At 31.5% G+C, this 17405-nt stretch overlaps 1 protein-coding gene across 2 annotated transcripts in view; it reads right to left on the bottom strand.

The window, feature by feature from the left end:
• stg1 (stargazin-like protein) overlaps positions 1-17405 on the bottom strand; it is a 93367-nt gene that overhangs the window by 1029 nt on the left and 74933 nt on the right. For both annotated transcript variants that reach the window (XM_068776020.1, XM_068776021.1), the window contains exons 2-5: positions 6162-6285; positions 4098-4336; positions 1739-1831; positions 740-880 (exon numbers count right to left, since the gene is read on the bottom strand). In XM_068776020.1, coding sequence (XP_068632121.1) covers positions 740-880; positions 1739-1831; positions 4098-4336; positions 6162-6268 — 580 coding nt within the window. In that variant the 5' untranslated portion in view covers positions 6269-6285. The remainder of the gene's footprint in view (positions 1-739; positions 881-1738; positions 1832-4097; positions 4337-6161; positions 6286-17405) is intronic.

Here is a 17405-nt window from a genome sequence, read left to right as displayed (position 1 = left end):
TAATAATTTTATAAAAATAATAAGCAATAGCAGTCGAGCAGTAGAAGGATGACTCTTGCCATAACAGATTGGGGGTTCGAATACGGGGATTTAATCTTATATAATTCACACTTTGTGCATGAATTACAGGATCGCTACTGTTCACAAATAACTTTTTACAGTAAGGACAGCAGCGTCCCCTGCGCATCATAATACACCACTGCGATCGCCAACATGCCTGCCAAAAACCTCGATTATGGTATATCTCCCATATATAATTTCATCGGAGGCCTATGACTTGCAATTGCCATCTATGGCCGGTGACGACGAAGAGATGATAAAGGTATAAAAGGATAGATATATAGAATACCTTATTCTTTAATTACTATGTTCTTATGAATAAAAATAATACAAACGGATATTTATTATATGTTCTTGAAATACTTAGATTTAATATATGAACGTATTATTCTATATAATAATTGGGCATAAGTTAGAGTCATGTATAATTAGAATTACAATTCATCATATATTCTTAAAGATCAACATATGTTCATTTTAGTAATTTATTGCTTGATGGTCTGGTCGATGACCTTCATAGAAAGAGTACAAAAGTAAATTGTTCATCATTTATTTAGAAAATGAATAGGTATTGTAAATTCTTTTAATAAAAATTCAAAATTCGATTATCTTTCAGAGATATTTTATGTGGTTAAATAAAGCTTGTATTTAAAAAGGTTGTATTTGAAGTAAAGCTTACCAGAAACTATAAATAAAACGCCTGCTATAAAAGTGCATATTCTTCGGCCCTTAACGCAATGTCCTAAAACGCAGCACAGTGCTCCAACTGCTTGTGCGAGAACAGCCAAGAGCAATGGGGCAGCTGACCGTGTCACCACATCTGAAAAGATTTTTATCATCTATCATTTTATGAATATTCAAACTTAAAAATAAATTACTTCGATTTACTTCATAATGTACTATGATATATAAATAAATGTTTAACATCAATTTATATATATTTTTAGACCTTGAAGGTTATTACAAAATATCACAATAACGGACAAACGACTTTAATAAATGATTTAATCAGAAAAACTTTAAACTTGTAAACTGCTATTTTAATAAACAGCAAAAATATGTGCTTTTACGTAATAAAAATAGTATATAACCGCAAAGAGAAGTAGGTTTTTAGACATGCTTATATAAAATCGTAGTTTATAAAGGAAAAGTACCCAAAAGTACGTTAAAGAAATGCTTTATATATGAATTGATATACAGATTGATTGATTGTACGCCTAAAAGTTTTTCACTGTATTTACAATTAATTAATGTAAGGAACACCATCTGTAAAATTAAAGGTTAGAGAAATATTAAATTTATAATTATAGAATCGTTTTGAACATTTCTATTACTACATAATAAAATTAATAATCGGATTCTTTATGTTTCTACATTCTTTGTACTGCCAGAAGTTATTGGCCTTTTACATTCAGATAAATAAAACAAATCAATGTAACATATTGCAGAGACATTACTTTATACAGTTTAATAAGAAAGATATGTTAAAACTTGAAAGGTTTTTGCTGACTCATTTGTCAGCTGAATATCGTTAAATTTTAAAAATTTTACACCAAAACTAATCATCTTGTGTAAAGAGAGCTTTAATAGAAACCAAAATGAATAAGAGCAATTTATGTCGTAGAAGAACAAAGCACAAAACAATTTTTTCTAGAAATGAAATGAAATAAAATCTTACATGGTATTGCATTTGTAGAATCGCTTGGATCCGGTGCATATTGTGACAAAGGGAAGTACGGTATGTCTAAACATCGATACTCTGTGCTCCCAGCTGTAAGGAAAAAAATATACTTTCATAACCAACTCAACTAAGACTTTTCACAACATTCCATAGAATCGACATATGGGTGACGGGTCCAACGCGTTTTACGTAGACTCTTTACCAATAACGTAAGCGTTCGCCTTTATCGACTAGTCTCAAATCTCTATCTAATCACTTTAATGCCGCTTTTGAAGGCTGTTCTAAAAATAAGGTAATACAGCACGATACGGAGCGACGGAGATGCGGAGCGACTTCAACGGACCTTAACAAGGTACATGTAACAGGCCGCTTCCAACTAATTCTATTGTAAATCACTAGAGAAGGTCTATATCAGTGGAAGTCCAAATATGTATAATGATTATGACTAGTGGTGGCTTCATCATAATCACTATCATAGGCCAATTTTACTAATTTTACCTTTGCTAGCCATGAGGTAGCTTCAGCAAGTAACAGTTAATTAATAATAAGTTCTCTAAATTATTAGACAAATACATAAAAAAATACGTAAAAACTATATCATAAATCACGACATCCGTTTTCGACCTACTGTAGAAAGCACCTTGCCAGACATCTTTCAATATTAATTAATTGAAACTTCACTTATTTACCATAAAGGAAATCTACAAATCTATGACATTACCTCAGTACGTATCAAATTCTGAGATCTGAGATCTGATTCTGAGATCTAACCCCTAGGCATAATTTTTGGTGTATGTTATGAACCAAATCACAGTTGATCAACGCTCCTACGTATGTTGAAGGCATGCGTTAACAAAGTGTCATCTTTTAGGTAATAACGAAAGATTGGCGTTCACGAACGCTTGTGGTACCAGCGTATATTAATAAATTAAAAAAATATCATAATAAATAAAAATTTAATAAACATTTTTGTATCCGCAAAATAACTTTAATAAAATTTATTTACGATTGTAGCAAAGTGTATACCATAACGACAGTTAACATTCAATTTACATATATATGACATACATATAATATATATCTATGCATATGACATTGATTTTGCAAAAGTAGATTGATCTAGCTAATGCAATGCTGATAATGTAAGACTTAGTCGATTCAAAATTTGAAACCTACTAGAAGTTAGTTCCCTTTTCTTTAAAATCTATAAATTGAACTTCTTTTGATATAAAAAATATATGAAAATCTTAAAGTATTTGAGTATTAAAATAAAAAAAATCTAATTATTAGATTATTTGCAACTGTCTCCACTTAGACTACGTTTTTGTAATTATTTAAATAATGTAATGAGAATATCAAGGTTTATTAAATAGTATTTCAGTCATGGAACGGTTTTAAATTATTTATCACCTACGAGGTGTTAGATGACCTTGATTTGACCCCAAACAGCTATTGCTGCTGTCTGTGTCTCCACTCCAGAACCTCTAGATACCAGCGGTCGTCAGTTCCGGACGTTTCGTGGTCTACCCACTGCCACTTTACTTGCTAATTTAGGCTGTGTGGGTTACTTTCGTTTGTCGGATCACCTCGTTTATAATTTTATCTCGTAGAAAAATCTCCAGTATAACTCTCTACGTTTAGTATTTTCAACACTATTGTACTATTAAATATCAGAATAGTGTTAAAAGACCGACAACGACGGCTGCAACTGCGGACTTTGCGAAGCTGTGAAAAGTGGGCCGAGAGTGAGTTTTTCAATGTGCCGCACAAAGCACATCCTGTACGGAACGACGGAAGCGACGCATTGTCGGACCGAGTCGCACGCGGAAGTTCTCCCGCTATTGTATGAACACTGCATATTGTATTCCATTATTTTCACAAAATTTTTTCGTTGTATTTTATTAAATTTGCATCAACATAGAATAGAATTTAAATCAGCCGGGATTAAATTAAAATCATCTATAATTTTTAATTTTTTTCAAACCATGGTAACCTAAATTTTATTGACATGTAAAATTATTTATACTGCCTTTTCTAGTGATTTTTAAAAATTACATCATCTCTTACATCGGGTTAAAAAAATACTACTCCAAAGATCCTCTGGGTTTGATTATGTCGGATAGTGCTCCGAGAGCTTGGTATGCACATTGAATAGTTAAAACCGAGTTAGTTAAAAAATAATATTTTATACAAAAGATATTTCCAAAGTAACTAATGCATCTTACTATAAAGTAATGTTTTTACCATAAACCTTATTAGAAAGTTGATGAAATTTCAATCATAAAGTTCTTTATCGATATCTTGATTTGTTATTAAATTACATTAATAATGTCTTTTAAAATGTGAATACACTTACGATCTGTGTGACATATTCGCCAAAGTCCAGACACTGTATATTTTGCCACGAGTGCCTGTTTTCCAGTACCGTTGTATAAAGGGTTGAGCAAATTCTCCTCTGTATGTAACCAATTGTTAGTTGAGACAGCGACCAAAATCGCAACTACAGCTGTACCCGCCGACAGCGGTGTGAGTAGCCAAAGACACGCCACGGAGGAGTCAATCTTGGCTACTAATGTAGGAGAAGGTGGAGTTGGCCTGGAAAAATAATTTTAAATAAATTAACAGTTTTCAGAGTTTTTCTGAGTTTTTACTCGTATATGATAAAGTAGACAGAAGAATTTGTTAACCTTTAAATGTGGACGCGCGGTCTCACAGACCGCTTGCAGTTTGTAATTTTTGTGTTTACCCCTTTCCCCTTGCTCCCTGCGTTTAATTCTCTCAGTAGCTTTAGTTTTAGCGCCGAAACGTATATTGAGATGATAGGTTGTGTCGGCGGACACAAATTAGCTGAGTTATTTTACTTTATACTTCAACCGCGGTCTGTCGGACCGCACGTCCACGTTTCCTGCATAAATAACATAAACTGTGATTTCGTTTAATTTGATTGTTTTATGTTATTTTCATTCAAAATGTCAATGAATATTGAACGAGAAGATGGTCTATGCTCATTTTATATCGCATTCTTGTCTTGTGCGGTATAAATGCTCACATACTACACAATGAGCATCAGAGCAAAAAAATAAAAAGAGGAGTATTCCTAAAAAAATAGCCCGATTCTTTAGTGATGATCTTCCGCATATGCAAAGACGAGCAATAAAACCAAATATACCAAAAGAATTGAAAATTACAATGAAGCGAGTTTTAGGGGCAGATATGCTCCTAGATGAATCCCCTAGCCAGGAGAGTGATTCATTAAAACGAAAAACATGTCGTCTTTGTCCAACAAAACTAAAGAGAAAGACCAATTACACTTGTATAAGTTGTAGGCAGGTCATATGTTTACAGTGTTCCAAACCCTTGTGCAAGGACTGCCAATAATTTTAAACAATTGGACCAATGTCAAAATTTTTTTATTTTAATTTGAAAAGACTTTTATTCGTTTTTATATTAGGTTAAACCTTAGATTTTTAGTTTTGATTGTTATTTTTTCTAAAAAGTTTAATTCATTCGAGTTTTTCGTCCTACAATTGATCTCTAGTAAATGTATGCCAAAAAGTGCCTTTAATTGTTGGTATGCTTTATTTTATTTACAAATAAAGAAAGATTGATTAAAAGCCTTGAAATTATTTAATTTTAATATACCTAAAAAACAATAAATACAATAGTGTACAAATAAAATTAATATTTACGTAATATTTGGACTTCAGAACATAGCGGTCCGAGAGACCGCGCGTCCATGGTAGTGTGACAAAAAAATGACGTCCATAGTTAAAGGTTAAGGTGGTCAGAAGGCACTTAATACTTCCAATCAACCTTTTTGGGAAACTTATTGTGGTTTACTGTTGTTCAGATAATGATGATAATTAGAAATTATACAATCTGTATTTTGAGTTAATGTTAAGTTACACTCTTTACCATAAGACAACTTATTTTATATACTTAACTGATAACATATGTATATATATATATATACATATATAAATATATATATAACAAGAATATAAGTAGTAGAGTAGAGTAGTAGACTGTCACTGATGTCAATGATCCACCAAGCAGGGCCGATACAGATTGATTAGTATTTTTCCCTCCGTTTACAAGCAACGTCAACGTTAAAAACAAAGTTAGCGCCTGCCGAAAACTAAATCCATTGTTGCGATGAAATTCAGTCGGTTAGGCTATCATTGCTCATTTAGAAACGAAGTACAATGAAGATTGCAATTGAGGAACTTCTGCCATTTATTGTTACTTTTTACACATTATTTATTAAATTATAAAAATCAATTCACCGCTGTGGATTAGTTATTGCTATCAGTTTGTTGTTGGTTTTACGTAAGTCATTTTTGAGTCAAATATTGTTATTGGATTAGTCATTGTTATTGGGTTAGTCATTGCTATTGGTTCAGTCATATCAGCTGGTTACCTGGGCGGGCGACGGCTGGCAATGGCGCCGCTAAGTGTGGGTGCAGGCTGCGCGCGGGTGCAACGCGGCAACGAAGCGTGAACGCACTGCGCGCCGCCGCCCCACATTCCTTCCTTCCGTTTCACTGTAAATAAAACATGGTTCTTTCGTTATTTAAGATTTATTATATTTACAACTTTATATGAAAACGCTTATTTTAAAATAAATTAAGCTTTATTCTTTCGCTTCTTTCGTTTCGTTTAGCCTATTGTTTGATTTAGTAGATACATTCATAAAATCCTTAGTCAGAACGCATTGCTGCTGTATTCTTAAGACTATATGAAGACCACAGGCTGACAAGGGGGGTGTAAGACGTCCATCCACAAGTCAGACAGACGACCTTATGACGTGAGGCGTTTCCAATCAGTCCTGTTGGAACTCTTGTCCATCTGTTGATATAATATATTATGAATAAAATTATATTAATGACTAACAATTTAATAAACTAATTAAATAAGACCATAAATTCTGCGGGAAAGATGTAACTGTATATTAAAATGCCAATAGTGCTTTACTTTAATATTTTTTGGAAATATTTCTGTATACATCGTATCTGCAGTTGTAATTTAATCTTAGCCAATTTTTCATGAACAAGAAATTGGGAAGCCAGGGAAGCTACTAACGTAAAGTTGCATGTTCTATCTGCAAAATGATTAGCAAATAGACGATATTTTTCCTGTAAAATTAGAGTTAATTTTAGAAGCAGAATTTTAATTGAATTTAAAATATATATCGTGTGTTGTATCAGACACGTTCTTCACGTTATAATGTTTATCAAGCTTGTATTGAATTTTTAATGCACTCTTAAATGTAATCCCTTCGATGAATAAAATACAAAATCGAAACATTAGTATTCAACTAGCCGGTCTTCTAAAGAAGCATAGGACTAGTAAAATTTCATGACTGTTTTTTACGGCACTGAAACGTGATCTCTCAGTCTGGGTCTTATTGACAAATTCGTGGTCATTTAACGAGTCACGGAGAGCTTAACGTTCGGAATTTCTTTACGAGATCAAATACGAGGTAAGAAGATCGAGCGATTAACTAGCCTAGGTCAGCGCATTTAAGTTGAAGTAGCAGTGAGCAGACCACATAAAGTGCAGATGGTCGTTTGGGCACTAGAGTTCTGAATTAGAAAGCACGGAGCGATAAACGCAGCGTTCGACAGGTGGTCTTGTTAAGGTCATCGAAAGTAGCTGGATGTAGACCGCCTCCAACTGTTCCTATTGGAAATCTGCGGTAAAGGCCTTTGTTTAGCAGTAAACGATCTACGGCTGAAATAGTAATGATGATGTAGGGTAGAATCCACCAGTACTTTTAAAAGTATTGAGTTCATTGTATTAAAAATTATAGTATACCAGTGTCCTCTGTTAATTGAAGTATTACTACTTAATTATTAATTCTCCTAGAAACACCAGGCCTACTAAAAACATAAAAACAATTAAAATTCTCTGTAGCGCATATGTATGCAGTCATCTAGAGTAAGCGTTCCAAATTCTAAACTCTTAAAATAAAATTTCGTCTAATAACACAAAAATATTTAGAATTCGGTTTTATCAGATACGTTGTTTTTAATTTTAAGCTTCCATATATTCTTTACTGAACAATAAACTAAGTTACTTTTTTCTGACAACGCGTTTGCATATAAATACGATATATCTTATATCTGTATACTTTTAAGCGTATAACAGAACAATGTATATTGTCCGGAATTTCATAGTAATGTAAAATTTATCGCTCCTTCTACTGTAGTAGTCTAGAGTGTGATTCGTGTTTCATTTTAACACAGTGTTCATCGCTCTAACAACTGCTTACCAAGGGTTTTATGTTTGTTTAATAATTTAAATTATAAAAATAACTGATTTGTTAGTGTTAGGACACGATTTTTTTTTAAATCTATAGAGTTATGTCTATTATTAAAATTGTTTGTAAATTGAGTAAATTATTTCATTTGAAATTATTTATAAATGGATACATTTAATTGGCATCTAGTTTAAGTGATAACTTAATTAGTGTAGTTAGATAAAAGCTTTCCGAAATTTTTAAATAAAAATGTGATGGACATGCAGTTTGATAATAAGCTCTTTCTGTGTTTTCGAATAAGCGTTGAAGGCGAATACACGAAAGTGTTTTCAGCTTAGTGAAAAAAAAAGATTACTCTTATACTCCTATATTGCTCGATACAGTAAACATTCTAATGCTAACGAAAAGTTTATTTAAAAAAAATAAGTTAATTGAGTTTTTGTTTATTCAACAAAAAGAATAGATTTTTATAAAAAAAAAAACTGTTGGCTTAGTGCCAAGCTATATTCTATTTTTTGTTACGACAAATTTATAATTAAATATAAAAATTAGAGTTGTTATGTTATTTCCAGAGATTTCTAGTTTACTTGAAACTTTTTCAGCATTTTGAATCTGCTCTCGTTTAAAGATAACGTTCTCGTAAACTCTAGACGTATTCACGACGAACAAGGCATTTTCTTGGCACTGACTGCATTTACAAGTTGATAAAGTTACTTCGGAACGTGCTGTGCATGAAAAGCAAATGGCAGATTCGTTACCGAGACCATAGTTTCTTTTGTTTTTAATAATTGACCTTTGAATAAAAGTTGTTTAAAGTAGTACCTTTCGGCTATTAGTAAAATTACTATTTCCGTGATTTAATCATAAAACGTCTTAAAACTAACAAATTATCATAAGTAAAGAACAGGAGATCCGATCACCAAACGAGACTTTTTGTCTTAGTCCTTGTGGATTATCGCGCCTCGGCAACTTTTCTTATTAAAGGTTAAGCTAGATGACTATAGAACCGTAATTCCTATCTTTAGGTAGTCAATAATTTATTCTAGAAGATCAGGATAATTATAATTTTAACCTTGGACACAGTGTATCTTACCTTAATATTGAGATTTTCAAACGTCTTTCCTGATTATTATTTGCAAATACTTATTACTCTTTTTTTATACATTTATTTATAAATAGAAAAACATTTAAAAAAAATTTGATAAATAATAACTTTGTAATTCTGTTCTATTAAGTCGCTATGTATTATTTACGCATATTTCGTTTTTTTACTTCTTTGATTCCATAACTTTTTAATTTTAAATTGACGTTTATTATATTTACTCTTAAATAATAAAAAATAGAGAGTACTTATCGATTAACGTGAGGTCATTGCAAAGTAAACAATCTTTAGTTTTTTTTGTTTATTATTTTAGCCACTTTTTTAAATATATTGCGTAATTTAAAAAGTTTTTATACACGATAACAATGTATTGTCACTTCTCCACTTAGATTGCTTGTTTTATTCTTTTTGTTACTTCTTTCTTTTGGCAAATGGCCAAGATTGATATCAAGAACAATTTTTATTATTACACCGAAAAGAATTATAGTTCCCAATGTGTTGAATTACGCAATATTAGTAATAATTGGATTAAAATATAAAAATTTAATATATTTTCCTATGATATCAAAGAAACTAATTATAACATTTAAGCTAGCTTTCTACACGTTCGTAAAAAGGTTTTAAGGTAGATCTCCAAGAGAGAGCATGCATTCTAAAGTGACTGTTTATATCCTGATTTGTAACGGTATTATTAATATTAAATTTGACATAAGCAAGTAGTAAGATCGCATAAACACATGCATTCCATCTGGGAATATTAAATTATGTTTTTAACGAAATATTTATTACTTCATTGAATTTTTCCATTTTATTAACAGAGTAAAAACCTAAACTAAATATCTACTAATATTAGCTTAAAGCTTACATAAGATAACTTATTAAATATAAAATATGGTTATTTCCAGCAGTGAATGTGCTATCGCTAATGATTACGATAATATAATTGACAAGATATGCATTGTTCGATAGATGACGAATGCTTCATTTTGATCAGGGGTGGGTGCCAGTACGCGGCATGCGAGCCACATGCGGCTCTTTGAAGAATTATTTGTAGCTCTCCGTGAATGTTTTTATGTATATATTTTTAAAAATATGAAATTCTAACACTGATCAGTATTAACTAACATCAACAGCATCTGAAAGATACTGTCGCCAATAACTTAATCATATTTTAAAGAATTGTCAAAATAAATAAATGAATGGAATTATTTTTTAAATATGAATTCATTACATATATTGCACTATTTATACGATTTTAATAAAAACAACTTCTGAATTTTTACATCTTTTTTGCAAGTTGTAACCAATCACAAAATTTAAAATTTGTTTCGAATATTAAGGAGCTTGGTCACCCATGATCTGAACAATTACATTAGTCATATTGCTAATGTGTTTAAATACAAATGTTTAGAATTTTGTGACAAAAAACTTCAAATAAATATTTTACTTGTGATACTCAACTGTATTTGAAGTTTAACATTAGCACATATTGGCAATCAAGAATTGTGGACGATATTATTGTACCTTGTTATTGTACTTATTAAAGTTACAAGATCTAAAAAAACCTTATTTAAAAAATTAGGAAATTAACAGAGGATAGAAAGTAGTACAAGCAAATATATTTGATTATTTGGACATTGAACAAGGACAAACACAAATACTTACGATATGACGAAAAAGATAATCGTGAAATACTTTAGAAAAATTCAAGTATGTACAACCTGAAATCGATAATTTGCTTCAAAATTTAAAAATTTAACATACTAAAGACTGTTTTACAACTTAATATTCGTCGATTTTTACTTGAAAACTTTTTCTATTTCACGGCTTGCGGATTCTGGATTCTCGATCTTAACTATTACTATGATAATTTTGGTATTATGGTACGCACAGGACACTGCTGCGATCCTCTGAAAACTTGTTGGTGAACTTGGAAATCCTTTATAATTAATGCTCATAATGTGAATTATACGAGATTGTTTCCTGTAAATCGAACCAGCGAGCTATCGCTGCTCATAAATTCGGTGTCAAATCAATATTCTTTGAAACCACACAAAACTTTAGAATTTCTTCCAAATGCTATATCAGGACAGTTTTGTAACTTAGATCTTAGAGCAAACCTATGTTCAATACTTGTTATAAACACAAGCAATTTAAAAATATAAATATTGTTATTTCTATAACCTTGATTTACGTCTAATTAAGCACAACTAAACAAAAGTAACACAATATTTTTTTGTTCAAAAATATAAACTTATACATATCACCTCACGTATACGTGAGAAACTGTAGTGAAACTGCAGTTTGTATTGGTGTCCTATCTAGACCGTAAGGGGCAAAAGGTAAGCGAAGCACGGAAATTAGAACGTTCTATCCAATCTACGTAGACAAGACAAACTACGAATAGCCAATCCCTTGGGAATCGATGACCTAAGAGTTGTTGAATTTGTGATCGCTGCCAATTAATATGTAATGCATAACGAACCTGGACAAAAATAACGTATTTATATAACAAAATTAACGCTGGATCAACATATAATTCATTAAATGCCAAGTGACATATTCTTAATATTTTTTATGTAGCAACCACAGACAAACTGACACAAAAACGAATACGAAATTGTGTAACTAACGGCTATCAAACCTCTCAAAGTAATAAACTCATCTCACCATCTGCTAATAAAAAATACAGAAATTGTTAAGCAGCCTCATTCGCACATGAAGTAAATAGGTATGTAAGTATATGCAACCTTCGTACTTTAAGTATAGTACAAATAATAATAAAGCAATAATATAAGAACTTAATGATTTTTAGAAACTATCGAATAAAGAAAACTAAGGTTACGGAAAATTTATTTTAATCAAACCTTAATAACAAAGTAATCGTATTTCAAATTATTTTTATCAAATCTTTAGCAAATATCAATAACCGTTAATAAAAAAAAACAACAGTTAAAGCATTGATTAACAAATGAATCACGAATTAAATTCAAACCTCAGTTGAAGTTGGCGATGAATAAAAAGGAGGCGATAAAGCCGACAAGTCCTAAAAAAAAGAAATGTGAGGTTTTCTCGATAGCAGCTGGGTCGCTCTGGTTCAAGAAGCTTAAACGATGTTACATAATAAAAAAAGAAACTAATACCAAAGTACAATGAATCGCTGAAAAATAATCAATAAATTTTTATTTAATAACGGGCGACTTTGTGTCAACGGTCTTTTTGATTTGCCCAGAGATGTCACAATGACAGGTCTTGCGCCGCCCGCATCCAGCGACTTCCCGCGATCTTAACTATGGTGTCAGTCCACCTAGAAGAGTCTACCCACTCCTCGTCTACCAACTCTAGAACCTCTCAGCCCCAACGGCCACCTCTTCGACTCGAAGTTCCTCATCAAGGTTTGAAGAACCATGCTTTCTTTTATATTTCTTAGTAATATGTATACGTTTAATTAGGAAATGCACTAATTATTCAGAAACCGTTAAAAAAAAGTCACAAACGAATTCGTTTCGTTTTTCGTTAACTTTATAGCAATCACGGTTACTGTTTATCAAGTTTAATCGATAGATTACAGAAGGGAACGGTGATTTTTGTGTCACCGTTGTAAGACGCTGCACAGCCGGTGCTCTCATCAATCAAACGCGTTTCCGAAACTTCGCCAATAACAATGACAAGCAGGTTCGAAGACGCTCTGGTTGAATATGAGTATATAATGAATGTTCACGTTGACGCCGATTAATTTTCAAAATATCGAGATTTGACACCTAATTGTGTATTTATTTACACAAAGCAACGCTTCATTTATAATCGTTATTTAAAACAATGGACATCCACTACTGGGCATAGGTTATTTTGAGATAATAGATTGCATTTTATGATATTTAAAATAAGCTAAAGGAGAGTGTGGCAACCTAAAAGGACGCGAGCGTTTATTGCCTGCGCTGGCGCATCGGTCAACTTTGGTTATTCTCGGCTGGCTATATTCGAAGGTTGATGCGTGCTGTTACCCGTTTTGGCTTTTACAGATTCATCGGACTCAGGACTCACGGATCCGCAATCCGCAAGCTAATAAACTAAAAAAAATCTACGTCAGATGCGTCGCCTGACGTATAATATTGGCTAATCGTTATCTAGTCTGTTTTCGGAGAAAGGTGTGATCCCATCCTCCGAAGACATTTTAACTGAATAGATATCGGAGCTGGGGGAGGACCGGTTGGAGTTGCCGGTGAGTGCGGACCTGCGTCGCGCACGGACACGCGGGCAGCGCGTTTTAAAACCGATTCGAATGCTTGAGCGCTTAACGCACGCTTCTTGTTACCGCGATTTTCGCCAATACATTTTACAACGTAATAAGCCATGCATTATATTCTTTCGCTTTGCCGTGAAATCGTATTTTTAATATTTAATCATTTTCTCTTTGGCTAAAATAAGTTTCTATCTCTTCCAATCTGTACTGTGCTAAATTCTAAAATAATGATAAATTTTATTCTTTGTTCTTTCTTATCCAACTTTCGAACTTATTAGTTAGTAAATAAACAGACATTAACTATTAGGGTTTTTTTAACTATAATTTTTATGCAAGTCATGCATGTTTTGTTGTATTCAAAAGAGAATAGTTTTACAGAAATGAAAAAATTAAAAATTTTAATGTAAATCGTCCACATAGATCCCGATGTAAAATTGATTTTTATATCAAAATTTTAGTCGCAATTATGTAAAAGCTAAGTCATTACATTAATACTGCATAAAGGATATCGAGAAAGTGCCACAAAAAACCCATCTGAATTATGTACGTCCTCTTTGAGTTAAAGCGCGTTTGGAACCCTCGTATCTTTAAGTTGGGGTATGCCATTATCGGGTAGCTCAATTTGGTCCTAGTTTCTATAAAATAAGGCTTTTCTGGCTTTTTTATCATGACATATAAAAGTCGGCGAGTAACGACTTAGTCAAGTGGGGACTGTATGATCCCATGTGAATAATAAATAATAGGAATAAGTGACCTCAAGGATTTTAACTTTCAAGACTGTAATTAATTCGTTTATCTCTGTTCATATATTTATTAAACATAGCTTCACAAATAATAAATCAACGGTGTTAAATGGAACAATCCGCTACTGAAGCTATAACTCCGATAGTATCAAGCTTTTTCTACTCTATATTTCTTTTTCACTTTTCAATTGTACGAGTACATAGTATTTCTGACGATCAGATGTCACTTGATGCGGACATCGCAAGATCGGTTATAATGGCTATAATTGAAGAAGGCCTATACTTTGCAGTAGGTGTTTATCGGATGAAAATAAACATAAATAGAGCAATCAGCGCAGCCGATTACCAGCTGAATTTCGTAAAACTATGCTCTCGGGAAATTTGCATTGCAAAATAAATATTATTTTGGTGAATGTGACATGTGGCAACGTTCCGTGGAAACAATACGTTAATGTTATTCGTTAAAAGACAAATTATCATTATAAAAGGCTTTTATATTGTATAGAATTGAGGATGGATAAATATTTGTAACCCTTGTAGTCGTGATCGTAAATGACGCACTGCCGGCAAGTAGAGTTACGTCTGGAACGGCCGGAGCTGTCTAAAGACGTTACGCTGATTGTTAAATTAAATAAAAAAACAAAACTTTATTGCATTAGAAATGTTAATTATACAACAAACCGTATACAAACCGGAGGGACCGTAAAGTAATGTCACTTTCTTAACTTAAATTCACACGACTACATTTTAAACAAGTTTTTTATTTCTAGTCAACAATATATATTCACCCTCTTTATCAACAACCTTTTACCATCTAATATAAAAATTTTCAATGCCGGAGCGGTAAAAATCAATCAGTTTTTCTGCAAAATATTTCGACAGAAACGACATTACATTTTATTTATGCATGTATATTTATTATTTATTTTACACACATTATTGTTCATGTATTTAATAGTAATCTCAGAAATAATGTTAATGATGTTGATAAAGTTAACTCGCTTTTTAGAAAAAATACTAGTAAGGTTATCACACTGCCATGTAAATGATTAGCATTAAAAAAAAACCTAATTTAATTTTTACGATATAAATTTACTATTAAGCTTATATTGCAGCTCCATAATATCTCTTAAGGAATTAATAAAAATAACACTACAACAGATCATTTTGTAATAACTTATAATACTTAAAATGTAAAAACTGCCTCTGTACCTAAAAATGATAGAAATACTATATAAAGTTGAAAGAAAAAGAGAGAGAGGGAGAGAGAGAAATATAGAGTAGAAAAAGATGAACTATATTAGAGAAATAGCTTCTGTATGTGGACAGATGAATTTGTTAAAGTTGTTAGAAGACGCTGGTTATCAGGCTGGCCTATTGGGTGGCCAGTGGTCATCCTATAATTATAATCATGATGCATGATGGGTGCTAAATACAATAAAATATTAATTTTATAAATCTTTAAAATTGTATACTTGTCCATCCGTGTCCTTATAAACAATTAGTTTAGAATTTATGGTTAACAAACATATTTAAATATTCGTGTATATAAATGCGTTCAATAAAACATAATAAAGCATAGTTCGATACGGAAAATGCTTTATTCTTCATTTTATGAAGCGCATATAAAACTTAGTACGGCTCGCTTTTCCTAACTTCGTCCATTGTTTGTGTTGTATTCTCGGCTTCGATCCAATTTATTACTCACAGAATTTTCAGATATATAAATATATGTACGAAAATATAACGAGTATTATATTTATTTACAAATAAATAATACTCGTAAAATGTCTATATATACATACATATATATATATTTAATATATATAAATAATTTATATATATACATATATGCATATATATAACGACATTACTTTCTGGTCCCCTTTATATCTACATAAAGGCCAAAGATTAATTTCAGAACTTAATATTACGGGCATTTTTAGCATAACATTGAATATAAAAAAATAATTGAACCTCGAAACTCTGAGCGAAAGAGGAGATTTTTTTCACATATCGTGACATCGCTTCACAGCTATTTTGTTAAATTTCTATATAGTAGATAACATTAATCGCGTGTAATTTTCGATTCAATATTTAGCAATGTTATTTTAGAACATAATCGGAATAATTACTGGGGCTTTGACGATCTCTTTTCACTGTGTTCAGTTTTAAAATTAAGCACATGACGAGGAAGTCGTTTATTTGACTTTGGCTGTATATCGTAGCTTCGCTCTCGTGGAAATTGTATCAAAGATACGCGGCGCTTGTAACGATGCTCTAATTTGTCTATTGTACGTTTTTACGTGGCTTGTTAACTGAATACCAGGTTTTTTGAATATGTACGGAGGTTCACGGAATATCATTTTCACACAGTTTCTAGGCTTATTTACATCCCGACTAATAATTTTTTTATTTTTTTGTTTAAAATTATTGTTTTAAATATAGATAATGTTAATTTATTATCAAGAGACTTGTAAAATAATATTATTGTAAATAATTTTATTTAACTAATAAGTATTCATTAGAATAATAAAATAGTGAAGATAACATTTGAAGACAATAATGGTTGAAAAGCGTATTTTATAAAAAAAAAATCTTAATTTGTGCAACATCCACAAATCATACTCAAATTGTACATAAAAAGAATAGTCTTAATTTCAGACATATTAAAGATTTTCATTTTAAAAAAATGACTTTTTTGATATTAGCAAACTTTTTTTTTGGATGCTATTCGCTTGCTTCATATTAAAGTAATTTTTAACGAAATATTATTCATAACACCCAAAGACAAATAAAGAAAAAAATTATCTAAAAAGTAGTTTTATTAATAACTCTTTCTCGGATTATTTATTGGCAAGTTATTAAAGGATTTATTTCTCTACAAAATAATGAAAAACGTTTTATATTTAATCAAAGAAACTATTCGCTATTCATTCATAGTTTCTAACAATACCGATATTAATATTTACTTTATTGAAAATGTCGGTAAACTGTTTACTTGCCAGTGTGAGGTCGGTAAAGTTTCTTTGCGCCGACATAACTTTCCTTATTCGTAGAAGCAAAAAAAAACTCACGTTCTCTTCTTTGTTTTGCCGACCCATTTAGTTCCAATAAAACCTTTTTTTATTTCTTATTCAAATATATAATGCATATCGAAAAAGTTTTAAAATGATCATAAGAATTTACACAAGTTGATAAATTTAATTTATGACTCACAGTAGATTTGATTTCACTATTTAGCTGTGGCTTTTGACTTACGATTGCAGGTACATGTTGCGGTTTAATTCCCGGCAAATACACACGTTGTAATA

This window comes from Battus philenor, unplaced genomic scaffold (assembly GCF_028537555.1).
Source record: "Battus philenor isolate CCGP_79_NKW_IND1 unplaced genomic scaffold, ilBatPhil1.0.hap1 SCAF_9, whole genome shotgun sequence".
NCBI classification, from domain to species: domain Eukaryota; kingdom Metazoa; phylum Arthropoda; class Insecta; order Lepidoptera; family Papilionidae; genus Battus; species Battus philenor.
This window is presented reverse-complemented; position numbering and strand designations above follow the sequence as displayed.